The sequence below is a fragment of the Salvelinus namaycush genome, chromosome 7 (genome assembly GCF_016432855.1).
Source record: "Salvelinus namaycush isolate Seneca chromosome 7, SaNama_1.0, whole genome shotgun sequence".
NCBI classification, from domain to species: domain Eukaryota; kingdom Metazoa; phylum Chordata; class Actinopteri; order Salmoniformes; family Salmonidae; genus Salvelinus; species Salvelinus namaycush.
Window position 1 is genome coordinate 48,799,888 of NC_052313.1, and position 23,033 is coordinate 48,822,920.

The 23,033-nt window shown below is 40.3% G+C and overlaps 1 protein-coding gene across 1 annotated transcript; it reads left to right on the forward strand.

The window, feature by feature from the left end:
• The first annotated feature begins 2,796 nt into the window (after nucleotides 1-2,796).
• On the forward strand, nucleotides 2,797-20,825 carry LOC120051344 (zinc finger protein 585A-like). Its single transcript, XM_038998168.1, has 2 exons — nucleotides 2,797-3,584; nucleotides 17,905-20,825. Exons 1-2 carry the CDS (start codon nucleotides 3,165-3,167, stop codon nucleotides 20,515-20,517), a joined length of 3,033 nt encoding a protein of 1,010 aa, XP_038854096.1. The 5' UTR covers nucleotides 2,797-3,164; the 3' UTR covers nucleotides 20,518-20,825.
• Nucleotides 20,826-23,033: the final 2,208 nt, after the last annotated feature.

The following is a 23,033-nucleotide window of genomic DNA, read 5'->3' on the forward strand; positions in this document are numbered from 1 at the left end:
AAGGCCTCTTTAGTGTCCTAAGTTTTCATAACTGTGACCTTAATTGCCTACCGTCTGTAAGCTGTTAGTGTCTTAACGACCGTTCCACAGGTGCATGTTCAATAATTGTTTATGGTTCATTGAACAAGCATGGGAAACAGTGTTTATTAAACCCTTTACAATGAAGATCTGTGAAGTTATTTGGATTTTTACGATTTATCTTTGAAAGACAGGGTCCTGAAAAAGGGACATTTCTTTTTTTGCTGAGTTTAGTTAATGTACTAGCAAGTTTTATGTATTAATAGCCAAGTAACGTTATACTACCGGTACATACTGCTGCAATGATATGCTGTGTGGTTCATAAGGATAGCGTAACTAACAAATTGTCAGCCAACATAATGTATAACGTAACCTATTTGAAAAGCAGCATTTTTTTTTTGCAATGGGTAAAGTCTACTTAACTTAGTCCACTCTATTTATAACAGATGCTATTTTTTGGAACAGAAAAGAGTATTGAGATCAAATATTTAATTGATGAGAACATTTGCAGAATGTCGGCCAAAATCCATCTTGTTCCATCTTCTCCCACTGCCCGGCAGTGGGCTTCCACTCACTACCATAAATGTCAGGGGAATGCTAAAAAAAAACATTAGCCAAATCAACAACTGAAAATCATTTAGCCGACGTTGGCACAGCAGATAGAATGGTAATGGGGTTCGGCACAACAGCAGTCCTTGCATAAACTGCATCGTTAACACCAATCATCTGAGGCTTGTCGGACAGGAAGAATGAAGGTATTACAGGGAGTCTGGACAATGCACAATAGCATCTCTTTCTACATCTGTCTTGCTACCGAAACATGTGGCATCTAAATAAATGCAACAAACTGTTCTTTAGTCAATTTAACACTGAGTGCAAAATTTGTGGAGGCATATCAGTTCCCAGCTTGGATTGGAATTTGTGACTTGCAAGCAGTAATAGATCTCTGCATGCAGGCAGCCTGCTTGCTCGAGTGCATCAGTGAACATTCCATACAGCAGTTGGAACAGATCGCAGGTAGTCTACACAACAAAACAGCTGGAAAACAAAGACAGTTTCTCAAAATGTACACAAAAAATTAAGAAAAGATTTGACTGCTGTGGTAGTCCCTGTTCTCCTGCAATCTTGTTTTACATTTGTAAGTAAAGCAGCGGCATGTTGGGGAGAAGAACATCAAGGAAAGATATTCTAAACAGATATCAAAATGGATTATGGTCATTGTAGTTAATTACCACGTTTGAGTTAGACTAGGTTGGATATTTGCTTAATAAAAACTACAACTCAGCGTCCCACAGTTCCTGACTTGATTTCTGACTTGAATAATTTGATTTCTTTAGAGAAACAGTGCGTTGGGCTCACATACACAAAAAAAGTAAATGTGTGTAGTGTATATCCATTAGGTGGCTTGGTGAGCCAGAGTAGCTTACAGAGCAAGAGGGGACGAAGCACTATGTTTTTACTCTAGCTAGCGACGATATTTGAACTTCTGGATCCGGTGTTATATGCCCTTTTTTTTATACAACGGGTGGCTCTAATCCTGAATGCTGATAGGTTAAAACCACATTCCAGCCAGTGTCTATTCCACAAAATGATTATCTTCACTGCAGATCTGACCATCACATGACTCTTCAAGAGGACCACTACGCTCCAGATCGCCTTCTGTGCTCAGAGGTCCTTGATGACGATCTACCCCATCACACCACTCCTATTAATCATTAATCAACTAAAACAATGGGCCTTTATATACTGTGTCCCAGTATTTATATGCATGTAATGTCTGTGAGTGAATTATGAAACAATTACTGTATGCAGATGTGCAAAAAATGGTGATGTAGATTTGTTCTTGCCATTGTTTGATCTATTTTAAATAAGAATATGTTGCAGATTATGGTTGCTATGGAAACAGATAGAAATGTAACGAACAATGTTGTCAATATCCAAATATCATCTGCAATACTTTTTACAGTACACTCTTAGAAAAAAAGGTGTCATCTGGAACCTAAAGGGGTTATTTGGCTGTCCCCATAGGAGAACCCTTTGAAGAACCATTTTTGGTTCCAGGTAGAATCCTTTCCACAGAGATTTCTACATGGAACACAAAAGGGTTGTACGTGGAACCGAAAAGGGTTCTCTTATGAGGACAGCCGAAGAACCCTTTTGGAACCCTTTTTTCTAAGAATGTTGATAATAGGTGGTAGTCAGGTGGTCATTACCAGATTATGATGATGTCTTAACTATGACCAGTAAACTACATAATATAGTGGTCAGAATTATGACCAGCTGGTCAAATAGGTCACAATTATCACAAACTGGTGGTCGTAAAAAATAAAACGTAATTTTCAACCAGAATAAGACATAGTAAAAAACATCATACTGAGGTCTTTTTAACCAGTTTTTACCCACTGGGATCGTTCTCCCCTGTTTTCTCTTCTGCACACTTTTTGGGTTGCCACTAGTTACCACAGCCACAAAGTCAAAATTGTCTAGAGTAAAAATTCATAAAACAAAAATTTACTTTTTGGTCCTAATTTAAGGTTAGGGTTAGGCAAAAGGTTATACGTGTGGTTAAGGTTAGGTTTAAAATCAGATTTTAAAAATATAAATGTTTTAAGTAGGCGGGGTTTAGACATCATTTTGACTTTGTGGCTGTGGTAACTAGTGATGACCCCACTTATTGGCCCCTTTGACTTTCCATACTCGGCATTGAGAAGTAAAGTGAAACGTCTGCATCCATTTTACGACATTTCGCCGTGCATGTGATTTGCATATCGGATCACGTAAAATGCCAACTCTCAAGTGCCAATGATTGCAGAAAATAGCTAGAGTCGTTATCAATCGTTTTTTTTTTTTTTAGGTTGCTGTGTTCGTCTTGTTCCTTTCTAAACCTGATCACACTGCGTCTGGTGTGGAGAGAGGAATAGCAGATCGTAGACAGTGGGATAGGTGTGCAGTAGGAACAACAAGCCTTGGATCGTGTGAGATGTTTTTTTAAATTCTTTGAATCAAATCAAACCAACAGCTTCAATTGCTACCTGCAGAAGCAAACAAAACGGCTTTTCATAGAATAACATACCAGACTTTGTTGGTTTGCATCCTCTGGTTTTACCCGCACCCTTTCTGTTCTGATACAAAACACATCAGAGAAAATGGCGGAACTTGAGAAGGAAGGACTGAACCAAACAATGCATGAGAACCAAGATGAAGATGAGCCCCATTATACTGATGACTCTAAGACAAGCAAGATTCAGGACGACGCAATTTTCGAGGAAAAGCTAATTGAAGAGGTCAGAAGGTACAACAATTTGTACAACACCTCATTGAAAGACTATAAAGACTTCACAATAACCAGCAACAGCTGGAAGGAGATAGCCCAAACTCTGAGAGTAGAAGAACAGATTTGCAGGACTAAATGGAAGAAATTGAGAGACAGATATGTCCGACTGAGGAGGAAAATTAAGGGGAAGAGTGGGGATACAGCATCAGGAATACAAACACAAATACTCACCACACTGTCCTGGCTGTCTGGCTTCATAAAACACAAGGAGACGAAGTCAGACTATCCACAGGTAAAAAATACTACTTCTACTGTCAATGAACCTTTTCTAGCCTTGGGTCAAACCTGGATGAAAAGACTATGACGTCTTATTCTGGTCGCAAACTGAATGTTTTTTTTGTTGTGTCTTTTTACTGACCATAGTATGACGTAATTTACTGACCACCATAGGACCAGTTGGTCATAATTCTGACCACTATATGTACTATGTTATGTACTGGTCATAGTTAAAACCATCATAACCTGGTAATGACCACTTGACTACAGTTTATTACCTACTGTAAAAAGTATTTCTGAGGATAAAGTTGGATATTTAATATTTTTGGTTCATTACACTTCTATTTGTTTCCATAGGCACCAGTTAGTTTAATTCTGCAACATATTCTTGCATTTTAAAATAGATCAAGAAATGGCAAAAACAAATCTATTTTTTGCAAATCTGCATACAGTAGTTGTTTCATAATTCACTCACAGACATTACATGCGTAGAACGACTGGGACACAGTATATAAAGGCCCATTGTTTTAGTTGATTAATGATTAATAGGAGTGGTGTGATGGGGTAGATCCTCATCAAGGACCTCTGAGCACAGAAGGTGATCTGGAGCGTAGTGGTCCTCTTGAAGAGTCATGTGATGGTCAGATCTGCAGTGAAGGGAATCAGCGCATTACAACTTTTATCAATGTAAGATTTAAAAATAACTAGAAAGGACCTTTCTGAATAAACTTTGTCAACTCAGCTGGCTAAAACTATTTCCATGGTACTAGTTAAAGACGTTTGTGGCTGTTTATAGCTTAGTGAGAAAAAAAATTGCAACTTTGCGTCATACTCCACCACGGAGGTCAGGGGCATATTTGAGGACTTTCCAGAGGGCCTGCAACACATCAACCTTGTTAGTTTTCTGGCTTTTCATGACACTTACTGTAAGCATAAAACGAGATGAAAATAAATGAACGATTGGCATAATGTGGGCATGCAGGACACAACAGAACAGTAACACACAGTAAAATATCTTTAACAGGCAGAATCTGCTAAACCTGTCTTGTTGTCTATGTTAATGTCTCAACTGCTCACATTTTCTTACCAACTACAATGGAACACACACGAGTGGTAGCAAAGGCTTGTTTTCTCCTCTGTCCATTCATATTGAAGTGGGACATTCGTTCATTGGTCATCAGTCTGGAACATTTTAAGAGAGGATATCAAAATTAGACAGTAGTTGGATAATGAAAATGTTTAACTCATCTCTAAATGGTCAAGTTTAGCTTAATCCTCCTCAGACATGTTATAATATTCAAACAACTTTTTATAAACACCGCTCCATAATCCTGAGGACCTTGTCCCGGACAGAGGTTCCCCCAATTGAGGACAGCTTGGCAGTCTTAAAAAAAAAAAAGAAGGGTAAATGCAAAACTTTAAGTATGTGTAAAGAGACAATAAAATATAGTTTTATTTTTTACATTTTTTTACTTTTTGGTTTTTCTGCAGAACTCCGTGAAGTTTAATCTCGCACAGTGTCAATACAAACACATCCGCAGACATTCATTCTCACTGAGGGATCCACACAAACAAAACACTAATGAAAACAATGAATCTAAAACAAACTGATATTCAGAAACAACACAAAAACAAAACACCCACTATGCAGCACATTTTGTAAGATGGTCAACATACGGTTTCCAAATTCTGCCATATGTCTGGTTTATGTTTTGATTTTATATATAGCCTAGTCTAATGGGATGTAGCTAAATGGTTCTGTTCTCCAGTTTGTTACTGAGGGTGGATATGAGGCTTTCCAATTGATGGCTCTAAATTTTCAGACCTAGATTACAAAACTTTCTGATATTGATCACCAATATTAAAATTTACCAACAGACTTAATGGAGATGTGAGACCTGATGCAGAGAGAACACGTTAATGATCATCAACATAGCTAGTACAAGAGGTGGGACCAAGTCACTATTTTTCAAGTCACAAGCAAGTGACAAGGTCCAAGTCCCAAGTTGAACAGGTTTTTTCAAGTCAAGTAGAAAAATAAAAGTCGGAAGTTTACATACACCTTAGCCAAATACATTTAAACTCAGTTTTTCACAATTCCTCACATTTAATCATAGAAAACGTTCCCTGTCTTAGGTCAGTTAGGATCACCACTTTATTTTAAGAATGTGAAATGTCAGAATAATAGTAGAGAAAATTATTTATTTTAGCTTTTATTTTTTTGATCACATTCCCAGTGGGTCAGAAGTTTATATACACTTAATTAGTATTTGGTAGCATTTCCTTTAAATTGTTTAACTTGGGTCAAATGTTTCGGGTAGCCTTCCACAAGCTTCCCACAATAAGTTGGGTGAATTTTGGCCCATTCCTCCTGACAGAGCTGGTGTAACTGAGCCAGGTTTGTAGGCCTCCTTGCTCGCACAAGCTTTTTCAGTTCTGCCCACACATTTTATATAGGATTGAGGTCAGAGCTTTGTGATGGCCACTCCAATACCTTGACTTTGTTGTCCTTAAGCCATTTTGCCACAACTTTGGAAGTATGCTTGGGGTTATTGTCCATTTGGAAGACCCATTTGCGACCAAGCTTTAACATCCTGACTGATGTCTTGAGATGTTGCTTCAATATATCCACATAAATCTCCTGCTACATGATGCCATCTATTTTGTGAAGTGCACCAGTCCCTCCTGCAGCAAAGCACCTCCACAACATGATGCTGCCACCCTCGTGCTTCACGGTTGGGATGGTGTTATTCGGCTTGCAAGCCTCCCCCTTTTTCCTCCAAACATAGCAATGGTCATTATGGCCACACAGTTCTATTTTTTTTTTCATCAGACCAGAGGACATTTCTCCAAAAAGTACGATCTTTGTCCCCATGTGCAGTTGCAAACCGTAGTCTGGCTTTTTTTATGGCGGTTTTGGAGCAGTGGCTTCTTCCTTGCTGAGCGACCTTTCAGGTTATGTCGATATAGGACTCGTTTTATTGTGGATATAGATACTTTTGTACCTGTTTCCTCCAGCATCTTCACAATGTCCTTTGCTGTTGTTCTGGGATTGATTTGCACATTTCGCACCAAAGTACGTTCGTCTCTAGGAGACAGAATGCGTCTCCTTCCTGAGCAGTATGACGACTGCGTGGTCCCATGGTGTTTATACTTGCGTACTATTGTTTGTACAGATGAACGTGGTACCTTCAGGCGTTTGGAAATTGCCCCCAAGGATGAACCAGACTTGTGGAGGTCTACAATTTTTTTCTGAGGTCTTGGCTGATTTCTTTTGATTTTCCCATGATGTCAAGCAAAGAGGCACTGAGTTTGAAGGGAGGCCTTGAGATACATCCACAGGTCCACCTCCAATTGACTCAAATGATGTCAATTAGCCTATCAGAAGCTTCTAAAGCCATGAAATCATTTTCTGAAATATTCCAAGCTGTTTAAAAGCACAGTCAACTTACTGTATGTAAACTTCTGACCCACTGGAATTGTGATACAGTGAATTATAAGTGAAATGATCGGTCTGTAAACAATTGTTGGAAAAATTACTTGTCATGCACAAAGTAGATGTCCTAACCAACTTTCCAAAACTATAGTTTGTTAACAAGAAATTTGTGGAGTGGTTGAAAAACGAGTTTCAATGACTTCCAACTTCAACTGTATGCAATGTCTTGTTCAACGACAAATCCTTGTCTATTTATTGAGGCTATCTGACAGCCCTTATTATTTTGTCTACAACACATTTTGATTATGTAATTGTAAAAAATAAAATAATATGGACCATGTACCAGTCTTAAGGGGCATGAAATCAGCATGGCAGGTTGATGGGCTCAGTGTACATTTATTACAGGTGAAAGCACCATATTATACAAAATATACAAGTAGATTTATCAAACATACACGCCACGGGCAATAGCCCAAAAGAAATAGGACAGGTTAAGCTTGATACAGAGGCTATGTGAACGGACACTGGTAGAGGGCAAGACTGCTCAGCCTTTCCTTGAGAAACCAAATAGAATCTTTCTAACAGAAGCTCAGAGGTACATACAGTGCATTCGGAAAGTATTCAGACCGCATGTCTTTTTCCACATTTTCTTACGTTACAGCCTTATTCTAAAATGGATTAAATCGTTTTTTTCCCACTCATCAAACTACACACTACTTCATAATGACAAAGCAAAAACAGGTTTTTAGTTTTTACATAAGTATTCAGACCCTTTACTCAGTACTTTGTTGTAGCTCCTTTGGGAGCGATTACAGCCTTGAGTCGTCTTGGGTATGACTCTACAAGCTTGGCCCACTTGAATTTGGTTAGTTTCTCCCATTCTTCTTTGCAGATCCTCTCACGCTCTGTCCGGTTGGATGGGGAGCGTCGCTGCACAGCTATTTTCAGGTCTTTCCAGAGATGTTTGATCGGGCTGGGCCATTCAAGGACATTCAGAGACTTGTTCCCGAAGCCACCCCTGTGTTGTCTTGGCTGTGTGCTTAGGGTCGTTGTCCTGTTGGAAGGTGAACCTTCGCCCCAGTCTAAGGTCCTGAGCGCTCTGGAGCAGGTTATCATCAAGGATCTCTGTACTTTGCTCCGTTCATCTTTCCCTCGATCCTGACCAGTCTCCCAGTCCCTGCCGCTGAAAAACATCCCCACAGCATGATGCTGCCACCACCATGCTTCACCGTAGGAATGGTGCCAGGTTTCCTCCAGATGTGCCGCTTGGCATTCAGGCCAAAGAGTTCAATCTTGGTTTCATCAGACCAGAATCTTGTTTTTCATGGTCTGAGAGTCCTTTAGAGTTCATGTGCCTTTACTGAGGAGTGGCTGCTGACTGGCCACTCACCATAAAGGCCTGATTGGTGGAGTGCTGCGGAGTTGGTTGTCCTTCTGGAAGGTTCTCTCATCTCCACAGAGGAACTCTGGAGCTCTGTCAGGGTGACCATTGGGTTCTTGGTCACCTCCCTGACCAAGGCCCTTCTCCCCCACGTTTGCCCAGCCAGCTCTTGGAAGAGTCTTGGTGATTCCAAACCACTGTGTTCTTGGGGACCTTCAATCCTGCATAATTTTTTTTGGTACCCTTCTCCAGATCTGTGCCTCAACAAAATCCTGTCTCGGAGCTCAACGTACAATTCCTTCAACCTCATGGCTTGGTTTTTGTTCTGACCTGCACTGTCAACTGTGGGACCTTATATAGACCGGTGTGTGCCTTTCCAAATCATGTCCAATCAATTGAATTTACCACAGGTGGACTCCAATCAAGTTGTAGAAACACCTCAAGGATGATCAATGGAACAGGATGCACCTGAGCTCAATTTTGAGTCTCATTGCAAAGGGTTTGAAAACATGTTTTTTATAAATTTGCAAACATTTCGCTTTGTCATTATGGGCTATTGTGTGTAGATTGAATGAATAAGGCTGTAATGTAACAGAATGTGGAAAAAGTCAAGGGGTCTGAATACTTTCTGAATGCACTGTATATGCACTTCCCAGCAAACATGACCCCATTCGGTGGGCAAGGTGGCCACGGGCTAGCCCACACCAAGCCCACCCGACACAGGCTAGCCCACAACAAGCCCAACTCCGGTTATCCCGCACCAAGCAGAACCGCGGGCCAGCCCGCACCAAGCCCGCCGCGGCCCGGCCCACACCAAGTCCAGCATGGGCTAAAGGCGTCCGCATGCTTCCCAGGCGATACAGCTCAGTAGAGTTTGTGCATATATTATTTTGTGATGTTTTGGACTTCGGTGAGTTTTTTCTGCTGTTTGGGCACACAAGTGTTTTTCTAGAGGCAAGCTGAAGTTCTGAGCCGACGTCTACGCCCTTTCGTCTGCGATTGGTCAACAGTAGGGATTCTTCAATAAAGTCTTTGTCCCTCAACGAGAGATGACTCGTTTTCATGCTCATTTTTTAATTGAAAAATACTGCACCAAACATCTTAGATGTAAAATTGTGCGACTAAGATCTCTTTGGCAAAACGTCAAAATTAATGACAGATTTGAGTTTATCTTCACTTTTTTAATTTGGACTATTTTTGGGCGTCTCAAAATGGACAAACAGTACTATTGTTGCTTTTTTTTCTTGTTTTTCAAGCGAATTTCTTTTTAAGGGAGTATGCAAGCACACTGGTTCGGTTCGGCTAGCCGAGTTCGGCTAGGTGCCAGCCGAACTGAAGCATGCTGACGTCTTAGCCCACACCAAGCCCAGCTAGAGGCGGGGGCTCATTATAATATTTGGGGACAGGGTTTGCACACAGTTATTTTTGTGCAACTGTTACTGAGGGTTGTTCCAGTTTAAGTATTATGTTGTGTGATAGCCCAACATTTGGTATCTTGTACACTGCAAAGGATAGTCTTTAAAAATACTTAAATAAGTGCATGTGACACATGAGAAACCTTACAGTTTCTCACTTAAAAATATATGTAAGATAGTAAAAACTTGGTTGTCTTTCTGATGCAATGTATCATGTTCCCTAAATACCTATAAGGCTTTATGCATTTAATTAAATTGTAATAAATATATTCCTATTAAAGAGCAAAGGTGCACCTCCCGATTGATGCTGCGGTCTAAGGTACTGCATCGCAGAGTTGTGGTGTCACTACAGCCTGGGGTTGGATCCCAGGCGGTGTCACAACCGGCTGTGACCGGGAGTCCCATAGGGCGGCGCACAATGTAGAAAATAGTAAAAATAAAGAAAAACCCTTGAATGAGTAGGTGTGTCCAAACTTTGTGTGTGTGTGGGGCTCTGCCAAAACGGGTGGGGCTCTGCCAAAAGCAAAACTTAATAATGGGAAGCATGGAAATGGCGCACACAGAACATATCTACCTCTTGTTTGAATGAGAATTACAGATCTATAACTCTCATTTCTGTGAATTTGGTTGGGTTGACCAAAAAGTGACATATAGCAGCTTTAACAAAAAATTCAAAATGAAAGCTTCATAAGTAAATAATCAATTTCAAGCAATTTTCACCTACCATGCTAGTAGGCCTAACTGTTGCTTGATGCCCCATTGCTGGTGAGCTTGCAAAGTAAACAGTTAATATTCTTGATCACCAAACCATTTATGGAGCTGCATATTTATTTATGGCAATCCTCTCTCCCTACAAATTGACGTTTGACTGCCCCCGATCCAATAGCTGTACAGCAAATCAGCAATATGTTCGCTAGCTCACCTGACCTGTGCTAAGTTTGCTGGTCCAATCAGAGGGCCAAGTGTGTGTTTCAATAGCCAATCTGTTGCACTTTTTGTTGCTAGGGGAATCCATGGAGACTCTGCCCCAAAATTAGTGACAAAATGTTACAAAACATGGCCAGATAATTTCAAGTCATCAGTCTCAAGTCAAAGTCCCTTGTCTTGAGCCTCCAAGTCTATTTATTTTATATCAAGTTGAGTCTCAAGTCATGAAATTTGTGACCTCAAGTCAGACTCGAGTCCAAGTCATGTCACTAGAGTCCACAACTCTGGCTAGTACAAGCCTAGCTCTTACCAAGCTGGTTAGTAGGAATCATTACACATTGAAAATCAGAGTATCAAAGAGAAAAAAACATTTGAAACTTACTGTCAATGACTATGGATTTAAGGAGGGGTGGTTCTGTTCTCTCCTTTCGGTGGGATGTGGCTGTAAAGGTCACCGGTAACTGAGTGGGTGGCCAAGCACTGGAAAACATCTCCACTTCGCTGACCCTCAACACTAGGGCCCCACAAGGGTGCGTGCTCAGCCCCCTCCTATACTCCTTGTTCACCCACGACTGCGTGGCCATGCACGCCTCCAACTCAATCGTCAAGTTTGCAGATGACACAACAGTAGTGGGCTTGATTACCAACAATGACGAGACAGCCTACAGGGAGGAGGTGAGGGCACTCGTAGCGTGGTGTCAGGAAAAAAACCTCTCACTCAACGTCAACAAAATGAGATGATCGTGGACTTCAGGAAACCGCAGAGGGAGCACCCCCCCCTATCCACATCGAAGGGACAGAAGGTGGAAAGTTATTTTTTTTTAAATTCCTCGGCAAACACGCATCACAAACAAACTGAAATGGTCCACTCACACAGACAGTGTGGTGAAAAAGGCCTCAACCTCAGGAGCCTGAATAAATTTGGCTTGTCACCCAAAACCCTGACAAACTTTTACAGATGCACAATCGAGAGCATCCTGTCGGGCTGTATCACAGCCTGGTACGGCAACTGCACTGCCCTCAACTGCAAATCTCTCCAGAGGGTGGGGTGGTCTGCACAACGCATCACCGGGGGCAAACTACCTGCCCTCCATGACACCTACAGCACCCGATGTCTCAGGAAGGCCAAAAAGATCAACAACATCAACCACCCGAACCGCTGCCTGTTCACACCACTACCATCCAGAAGGCGAGGTCAGTACAGGTGTATCAAAGCTAGGACCGAGAAGCTGTTTTTCAGTCCCTATCTCAAGGCCATCAGACTGCTAAACAGCAATCTCTAACTCAGGGGCTGCTGCCTACATTGAGACCCAATCATTGGCCACTTTAGTAAATGGATCACTAGTCACTTTATACAATGCACTCTAAATAATACCACTTTAATAATATTTACATATCTTACATTACTCATATCACATGTATATATTTTGTACCGTCTATTGTACATGCCTATGCCGCTCGACCGTTGCTCATCCATATACTTACATGTACATATTCTCATTCACCCCTTTAGATTTGTGTATTAGGTAGTTGTTGGGGAATTGTTAGATTACTTGTTAGATATTACTGCACTGTCGGAACTAGAAGCACAAGCATTTCGCTACACTCGCATTAACATCTGCTAACCATGTGTATATGGCAAATAAAATTCGATTTGATGTTTAACATACAATTTATATCTAATCGGATCCACAGATTGCGAGTTGAAAATAAATACTTTTACTAAGAGTATTAGTAATTGACTGACCCGGTCTCTCCAAATCTCCCAACAGTACTATTTGTATGGTCAATTTTAGAACAATGTTATGCATTTTAGCCATTCCTGAACCTGAGACGAGAAACAGGCTCCCGAAGGGCAGAGCTTCAATGATTGTATGCCCCAAATATTCAACATTTTGTTGGTGGCAAGAATACTATATAATAATTTTAGCTGGAAAGCACGAAGTCTTGAATCTTGCGTGGTTTTATATATCAACTCATACACCCTGTACCATGGAATCGGTACCTCAAACATCTCTTCCAAACTATTTTGTCATCTGTATGGCACAGCCGTCAACATCCTGGTCCTCAAATGAAATGGGTATACTTTCCTATTTATGCTATTTTTATTCCTCCGCCAGTTTTGATCCTTTTATATTGGGCAGACAAACCAGTTCCCTACCTCTTCCCTCAGCCATCGGCCTCCTCCATTTTTGGGGTAGTGCTGTAATCAATTGGTTGTACTCTTGGATTGAGCAGACGTTCCCGTACTATTCTGATAACTCCATGAAAGACACAATTCTACCATTCCAATGTAGAATATAATTTAAGAACAAAATACCCTTTTCAAACATCTTTCCCATAAATACAGGTATTTTATCAACAATCACATTTGAGTTCAGCTATAATATTTGTTCTATCTTTTCAGGCCATTTTTAAACAATGGATGAGCTTTTCTTAGTAATCTACTTGAGAACCATAGCGTTCAGGTAAAACTTTATAATAAGTGAAGCTTTTAGAGAGGTTTAGGTCTTTTATATTTAATAATCTCAACCCACCCAATTCATATTCATTATATAGATAGGCATGCTTTGTCTGGTTTAGCATCCCATATAAAGCTAAATATTTTTTGCTCATATGATTTGAAAAACAAATCATCAGGAATAGGCAGTGTCATAAGTGAGTAAACTGAGATATGACTAAGGAGTAAATCAGGGCAATTTGTCCATAAATAGACAGGTATTTACCTCTCCATGGTTGCAGGATCTAGTCTATTTTTACAATTTTTCTATTGAAATTCATTGTGGAGAGCACATTTTATATATTTTGTGATATGAATACCAAGTATGTCTACTTCACCGTCAGACCATTTTTATAGGTAAACTGCAGGGTAATGTAAAAGTTGTATTTTTTAAAGATCCAATACGTAATGTTGTACACATCATAATTAGGTTTTAGTCCAGAGAGTCCAGAAAAGTTATCTACATCTTCAATGAGACATTGCAGGGATCTAGCTTGCGGACTTCATCTAAAACTTGAGTCGTCGGCATACGTGAACACCTTTTGTTTTTAAGCCTTGGATTTCTAATCCTCTGTTATTGGATCTGATTTTAATAGCTAGCATTTCGATGACCATAATGAATAAATATGGTGACAGCGGACACCCTTGTTTAACTCCTCCTGACAATTCAAAACTCTGAGAAGTAGCCGCAATTTACTGTTTTACACCTGGGGTTGCAATACATTACTTTTATCCATTTTTATAAGAGAATAACCGAAATTTTTAAAATGTATAAGTGAAATCCAGTCTGACTTTATCAAAGGCCTTTCAAAAGCCGCTATAAATACCAGGCCTGGCTTCTTAGATGTTTCATGATGTTCTATTTATTTCTAGTTGTCGTATATTATATCCAATGTATCGTCCATGTAAAAAACCTGTCTGATCAGGATGAACAATACCTGGTAAAACCTTTTTAAATTCTGAGTGCTATGCATTTCGATAGTATTTTTGCATCACAACATTGAAGTGTAAGAGGCCTCCAGTTTTTTAGATAGACTGGATCTTTTATATTTGCCATCTGGGTCTTGTTTTAGTAATAGTGAAATCAGACCTTCCTGCTGAGTACCTGACAGATTATAACTTCTATAGGAGTAGTTAAAACAAGCTGACAATGGCGCTTTGAGTATATCAAAAAAGGCTTGATATACCTCTACCAGTATGACATCAAGCCCTGGGTTTTTTCCAGACTGAAAGGATTTAAAAGCCTCAAAGTTCTTCTTCGGCAATTTGGCCTTCGCACTGATCTTTCTGTACATTTTGTAAATGTAAAAAAAAAAAGTATTATTTGGTAGGTATTCCTTACCGTAATCGTCATTAAGTGGATGAGGATGAGACGGAAAAGAGAACATCTGCTTAAAATATTTAGCTTGTAGAGTGAGTTACCTGTAAACAGTATGTTATATTCCTTTTCTTTTAGCCACGTAGACTGATCATCTTTTTTAATAATCTGCTAAACTGTTAGTTATAACTGGCTATACTTATTTCACCCCTTACCATAACTAGATACTATTCTCAGTCTAAATTGACCATAATTAGTGCTTGTACTGCCATAAGAGGTATTATGACGGAGATTTCAAATGTCTGATATTTAGAATTCAAGAAACAGGTTCTAGCAATATTTGTTTTATTCCCTTGCCGGTGAGCTAATGCCACAGATGTTAGAACATTGAGTCAAGATATTGTGTGTCTAGTCAATCGGAGTAGGTTGATGTGAATGATATTGGATGTGATGTAGTGTGAGTGTGTGATGTCCAAATAAATAACCCAGCCAATTTGCATGGTTGAGTGTCTGAGTACTTTTTCCACCACTGCATGTTACACAATGTCATACTTGAGTAAAAGTAAAGATGCCTTAACAGAAAATGACTCAAGTAAAAGTGAAAGTTACCCAGTAAAATACTACTTGAGTAAAAGTATCTGGTTTTAAATGTACTTAAGTACAGTGGTAGAATTACTCAAGTATGACAATTTAGTAAAGTAAATGCTATTCATCAAATTCCTTATATTAGCCAAACCCGACAGCACTATTTTCGTATTATATTTTAATTACGGACAGAAATGGGCACACTCCAACACTCAGACATCATTTACAAACACAGTAGTTGTGTTTTGTGAGTCTGCCAGATCAGATGCAGTAGGGATGACAAAGCATTATATTGATATGTCATAATTCTGTTCTGCCTGAGCATTCTAAATGTAACGTGTACTTTTGTGTGTCAGGGAAAATGTAAGGAGTAAAAAGTACATTATTTTCTTTAGGAATGTAGTGGAGTAAAAGTTGTCAAACATAAATGGTAAAGTACAGATACCCCCCGAAATACTTTTAAGTACTACTTAAGTACTTTACACCACTGGTAACATAAAGTGAGAATAGCCTTAATATTCAGGATGATAATTGTAATCCATATTGTATCACCAACATAGTTGCATCATAATTATCTTTAACATCATTTTCATAGAAAAACACATCCCAGCATTTCCATTGCAAATGACGTTTCACATGATCATGACCGACACCTTGCATTACTATATAGACGGCTTCACTACAAATGTATCCCGTACAATATATTATTCCCCAATGTACCTGTTCTGATATCTTCCCCTTTCTTGTTGTAAACGTAGATAAAAATGTAGACAGACATAGACAAACATTAAATTATAGAAAAGTTATTGACGAGAGAGAGAGATCAAGTGTGTGTGTAAGCGAGCATGTAATTGAGTGCGTGTGTTCATATCAACTTCATAGTTTTCAGATATTTTTCCAGTTCCCATACTTTTTTTTTCATAACCTGATGTCCCCGTAGAATTTAGTACAGCCATGGTGTTATGGAGCTGTCTCGGAATAGCTGTCCATCTATAAAGAGTTTGTCCACAATGAGAAAGGCACGCTTACCCCTCTCCCTCTGTTGCCTCTGTACAGGATACAGCCTCTTGCGACGTTCATTTATCTTCCGTGGAAATTGGTCATTGAGACTGAATTTGGTCTGGGACCCTTGGTCTTGTCGCTCTGAGCTCCAAGTCTGTGTACTTGGTGGAAAGCCACCTTGTTTAGTCTCTAGAGGAAGTTTCAAGGCGGATTGCATGAATTCCCTTTATTGCGCCTGCTGGATTATTGGTTGCGTCATCAGGAATCCCAGAAAATATTAGATTTTCACGCATGCTACGGCTTTGTATGTCTAGTAGCGACTCCCTCATCACCCTGTTTTCCCTGAATAGACCATCCATGTTGGAATTAAGAGTTTTTACCTTGGCTGTGAGTGCCTTGTTCTCTCATTAATATCACTCTGGCTAAACTCCAAACTCCCCCTCAGCCCTGCTACCTCCTCACACAACTTTTAAAGTGCATGGATTCCAGCAAGAGCACTAGCCTCTACTTCAACGGTAAGTAAATCGTCCGTGTCTGTAGATGAATTTTTTCGGGTTAGTTATTTTGTGAGGTAGCCGGATCTTTCTACGATGGAGTATGTTGTTCCTCCATAGCATAAAGCTGTTGATACTCGTCGATTTCCTTCAGGATCTCCTTAGTATCCAGGTTGGCTCTGAACTGCAACCAGTTGTTTACAAATGTTTTTAACGATGCATCTTTCCCACGATGACCGTGCTTTCACTGTTTGTTTAATTAACGGGCTGCTACGTGAACTCTCGCATCAACGAAGCTTTGGTTTTCTATAGTATGTAAAGTTGGCTAGTTAGCTGATAAGCAGCTCATTCTACTCAGCACCTACTGGACCGCTGCATCAGAGAGTCAGACGATGACAACTCTATTCTTGCTAACACACTGTTCTTTCTAAACAAGTCTGCTTTGGGCTTGATAGATACTGACCACGAATAGGAGAGTTGATGTGTAATGTAATAAGCAGTAAATATTCAATGTTGTCTGTGCACTTAGCTAGCTACCATCCCATAGCATACATTGCATTTGAAGTGTGACTGGCTCATCCGTGGATATACGGAGCCAATTTCCTATTTTTCTTCCGTTTTTGTTGTCACTCCTGTTGGTCCCCCAAGTGGGGATTCATGCTCTCTGATTGGGTTAAAGTGAAGTTGTTGGCCACTGACAAGTATTGCGATTCTACAAGTAGAAACGATAGGTTTGTCGCTACCGGGTTGGCACGCAGCAGGTGCCGCTTTTGTTCTTGCAAGAGAAGGCCTCCCTCAGTGATAAATATCTATCGGCAGTGAGATTCTCAGTGTGTTTCATGCTTTAGATAACTGGTCAGTAGATCAATCAGATTTCAACCCAAAGCCAGATATCAACCCAAATAAGAATCATTTTTCATGATGTCGAAAAGATGTCATGAAAAATACGTCCTGACCAAATTTCAACCAGGAAAAAGACGTATTTATCATGTCATATGCCTACTGGGTAGCCTATGCTATTGTGATCTCTAGACCTAATGAAAAACAATACATTATAATGTTGATACTGCTAGGTATTTCAAATGATTAGAACTAGCTACTACTGTAAAAATGTATAGACCTAAGTTATTTGTTTAGCTATTTATTGAATGCTATCTATTCTAATTTGGACTTTAATGTATTGAAAAGTAGACTATATCTATTACAAAATTATGTTTTAGAGAACACAGATGATACTAGGCCTACTGGTAATTATGCCATTTTAAAATGTTTTTCCAGGAAGAGGAGATGGACACCTCAGAAGACCTGCAAGATGACAACCTGATCGAGCGGGAACACTTCCACAGTTCTAATAATGAGCAGCAAGATGGACATTTGGCAGTTAGGAGGAATGTAATATTAGAACGAACTAAATTCAACCAAAGACAACAAGAAGCAGGAGAGACAGCTGATGATTTTATCACTGCACTTCATTGTTTGTCACAACATTGTGGTTATGGAGGTCTGCTCAGTGAGATGATAAGAGACAGACTAGTTGCAGGCTTACTTGACAGGAGACTGTCCAAGCAATTACAAATGGACCCAGAACTCACACTGGATAAAGCTGTCACACGCATTCGTCAAACTGAAATTGTGGAAAAGCAACAGGACCTGCAGGAGAATACCTTCAAAGCTGCCAGCAGCACGGAAAATGAAGACCGCGTGCTTTCATGTAGAAAACATCAATGCCCAGCCAATGTCCAGTGCCAATCAGAGAAGAATCAAAACTCAGAAAGACCACAACAACCCCAAACAACGCAGAAGAATGCAGAAGATCCCCTGGATACTGATGACACTGATGGCTTCAGTACTGGAGGAGAGAAGCCTCACTACTGCGCCTACTGCGGTAGGCGCTTTCAAAAAGTGAGGGATCTTATAAGACACCAGCGAACGCATACTGGAGAGAAACCTCACCACTGCCCTGATTGCGACAGAAGTTTTGCTCGATTAGATAAGCTTAAATTACACCAGCTAACACATACCGGAGAGAAGCCTCACCACTGCCCTGATTGCGACAGAAGTTTTGCTCGATTAGATAAGCTAAAGATCCACCAAGAAATACATATAGGAGTGAAGCCTCACAACTGCCCTGATTGCAACAGAAAATTTGCTCGATTAGATAAGCTTAAGTCACACCAAAAAATACATGCAAAAGACAAAAATATTTTTCATTCCTCTGACTGTGTGAAAAGCTTTGTCTTATTGGAGAAGCTTGAAAAACACCAGCTGGACAATACCTTCAAAGCTACCAGCAGTGCATCCAATGTAGATCGTGTGCGCACACAGCAGAGAACATTCAGCAAAGTCAGAGAGAGTAAAAGGCAGCAGAGTAAAATACGAGCTAGAGCTCCAGGAAAGAGAACACCAACACATAGCAAAAAAATGCAGGAGAAGGAAGAGGAGCCCCTAGATACTGATGACTCTGATGATTGGATCGAGGGTTTCGGTCCTGGAGGAGAGAAGCCTCACTACTGCTTTGACTGCGGTAAGAGCTTTAGAAAAGTGAGGGATCTTATAAGACACCAGCGAACACATACAGGAGAGAAGCCTCACCACTGCCCTGTTTGTGACAGAACTTTCGCTAGATTAGACAAACTTAAATTACACCAAGAAATACATACAGGAGTGAAGCCTCACCACTGCCCTGATTGTGAGAGAAGTTTTGCTCGATTAGATAATCTTAAATTACACCAAAAAATACATATAAAAGAGGAACATAATATCACACTGAACCATCAAACTGAAATGAATGTAGATTGTGTGCGCACACAACAGAGAACAGCCAGCAGAGGCCGGCAGAAGAGTAAAATGCGAGCTAGTGCACCAGGGGGAAAAATGGGCCAGTCACAGCCAGGCAAAGACTCCCCTTACAAAAGTTCAGTTCGAAAGAATCAACACTCAGAAAAACTGCGACTACCCCAAACAACGCAGGAGAATGAAGAGGATCCTGAAGATACTTCTGATAACTGGACAGAGAGTTTCAGTACTGTAGAGAAGCCATACATCTGCTCCGACTGCGGTAAGAGCTTCAGACTAGAGAATCGTCTTATAAGACATCAGCGAACACATACAGGAGAGAAGCCTTACGACTGCCCTGACTGTGACAAAAGTTTTGCCCGATTAGATCATGTTAAGTCACACCAAAAAACACATATGAAGGAGGAACGTAATTTCCGCTGCTCTGACTGTGTGAAAAGCTTTGTCCGATTGGAACAGCTTGAAAAACATCAGTTAACACACAAGAAAAGTTACCGCTGTTCAAAGTGTGATGAAAGGTTTTCAGACCTGGTTAACTGGAAAGCACACTTTTTAGTACACAGAGAGATCCTCCACTGTCCTGACTGTGACAAGCAGTTCTTGTACAAGGGACTTTTTGAAAGACACAGGAGAACACATTTGAGAAAAAGAGAGAAATTTCTCTGCACAATATGTGGAAAGGAGATTCACAACTTTAAAATACACATGCGAGTACACACTGGAGAGAAACCATATCACTGCACTGAATGTGGGAAGAGTTTTGCATATACAAAATCGTACAAAACACATATATTAACACATACCTCTGGTGAAAGAGCAACCTATCCTTGTTTGGAATGTGGAAAGACTTTTACTCGCATAGATGGCATGGTGAGACACGTGAGGAGGGTTCATACTGGAGAGAGAAATCATCAGTGCGGAGACTGTGGAAAACGATTCTTTCGAAAAGAGTCACTGAAGAGACACAGTCTTGTTCACACTGGAGAGAAACCATACCAATGCTCTGTCTGTGGGCAACGCTTCTCCCAAGATGGCGACAGAAAACGCCACGAGAAGAGGCACTACTCTGGTGTCTCAGAGTTCCTCGATCTATAATGCAGAAGTGGTGTTTGGTATTGCAGGAACCCACCCAATCAATGTGATTTCTAACCAGGTGGCCTGGAATTGCCACCACAGACTGTAGAAAATACACACAGACAGACTGTTGCTGATACACAAGTCTGAGTATTACTGTTTTTATTGAAGTATATATATTTTTTCAAGTCTTATTTTAAATGTGTTTTAATATTTTGTTTCAACAAAAGCATAGTATATTATCAATAGCGTTCATTGTTAAATAATGGGCCTTCCCCATTGGTGGTTTGCAGTCAGCTATATTGTATTAAAGATGCACAATGCAGAAATCTCTCCACCATTTTCCTGGTTGCTAAAATTTGAATAATTTGCCTAATTTCAATTTGTGACAAAACAAGCAAGTATAGTGTACAATGGTACCATCTATACCGTTGTGAAATATATTTTCCAGAACAAAAATTATTGTACTTTCAGCTGGTGTACAAAACCGAAAGTGAAAGACAGAACAGGAAGCATAGAAATGACGCACATAGAACATATCTACCGCTTCTTAGACTTGCTTTTGATGAGTGACAGATCTATAACACACATTTATATGTGAATTTGGTCAGGTCGCCCAAAAAGTTATATATTGCAGCTTTATTGTTGATATTTTGATTATCAGGTGGGCCACAAGCTACTTTGAAAAGATGCCAATGAAAGATTCCCAACTACAACCTTCGAGTGTATACATTTGGCTGAAATTTGCTCTTAAGCTGCAGAGGTCAAACAAATTCTCCAGCTGGCTGCCACCTATGAGGGATCAGCGACCTAGAGTTAGGACAAGGCAGGGTGGGCATCTACAGATCAGATACACCACTGAACTCTACAGACAAAGCCCAATACCTTGCCTGGCTAACCATTTACATCGATCCAGCCAACTGACGTTTCTTCTCCACGATGAGTCTGGATTTGCCTTAGAATGTGAACACATTCTGACCTTTCTGATTGGTCCCAGAAATAGATAGGTTGGGCCAGCGCCGGCCTGCATGATGACGTTATCAACTTTGATACTTTGCGTGGTTAATATTTGTTAGACTATCCAATCACTGATGAATTAGTTTTGTACAATGCTTCTCATTTTGAAGTCACACAAATAACTTCTAGGATGGCAACGCCTTCAGAAAGTTCATACCCCTTGACTTATTCCATAATCTGTTGTTACAACCTGAATTCTAAATATATTTTTTTTCTCACCCATCTACACACCCATCTACACACATTACCCCATAATGACAATGTGAAAACAACATGTTTTTTGAAATGTTATCAAATTTATAGAAAATGAAATATAAAATCTACTTAAGTATTCACACCCCTTTGCGATAACACTCCAAATTGAGTTCATGTGCATCCAATTTCCTTCGATCATCCTTGAGGTGTCGCTGCAACTTAATTGGAGTCCACCTGTGGCCAATAATTTTTGGGGGACATGATTTAGAAAGAAACACACCTGTCTATATAAAGTCCCACAGTTGACAGTGCTTGTCAGAGCAGAAACTATACCATGAAGTCCAAGGAACTGTCTGTAGATCTCCGAGAGAGAATTGTGATGACGCATAAATCTGGGAAAGGGTACCGTATAAAACAATTTCTAGAGTGTTGAAAGTTTTCAAGAGCACAGTGGTCTCCCTCATTGGGAAATTTAAAAAATGTGGAACTACCCAGACTGCCGAGAGCTGGCCTTCCGACAAAACTGAGCAACCGGGCAAAAAGGACCTTGGTCAGGGAGGTGACCAAGAACCCAATGACCACTCTGACAACTACAGAGTTCCTTGACTGAGATGTAAAAACCTGTCAGAAGGACAACGGTCTCTACAGCACTTCACCAACCTGGGATTTACGGGAGTGGCCAGACGGAAGCCACTCCTGAGAAAAAGGCACATAACAGCACCCCTGGAGTTTGCAAAAAAGCACGTGATCGACTGAGAGAATAAGGCAAATGATGCTGTGGTCTGATGAGAGAATTTTTACTCTTTGACCTCAAATGCAAAGCGCTATGTCTGGAGAAAACCAGGCACAACTCATCACCCATCTAACACCATCCCTACCATGAAGCATGATAATGGCAGCATCATGCTATGGGGATGCTATTCAGCTGCAGGGATTGGGTGACTTGAAAGGATAGGGGAGCAATGAATGGAGCCAAATACAGGCAAATCCTTGATGAGAAGGTGTGCAAATAACCTTAGACTGGGGCAAAGATTTATGTTCCAACAGGACAATGACCCCAAGCATACAGCCAAAGCAATGCTGGAATGGCTTCAGAACAAGAATGTGAAAGTCCTTGAGTGGCCCAGACTTTAATTCCATAACTTGAGGTTGAGAAAATCTGCAAGGAAGAATGGGAGGAAATCACCAAATCCAGATGTGCCACGCCGATACATACATACCCAACACGACTCAAAGATGTAATCGCCGCCAAAGGTGCTTCTACAAAGTATTGACTCGGGGGCGTGAATTATTATGCAAATTAGATATTTAATTTAATACATTTT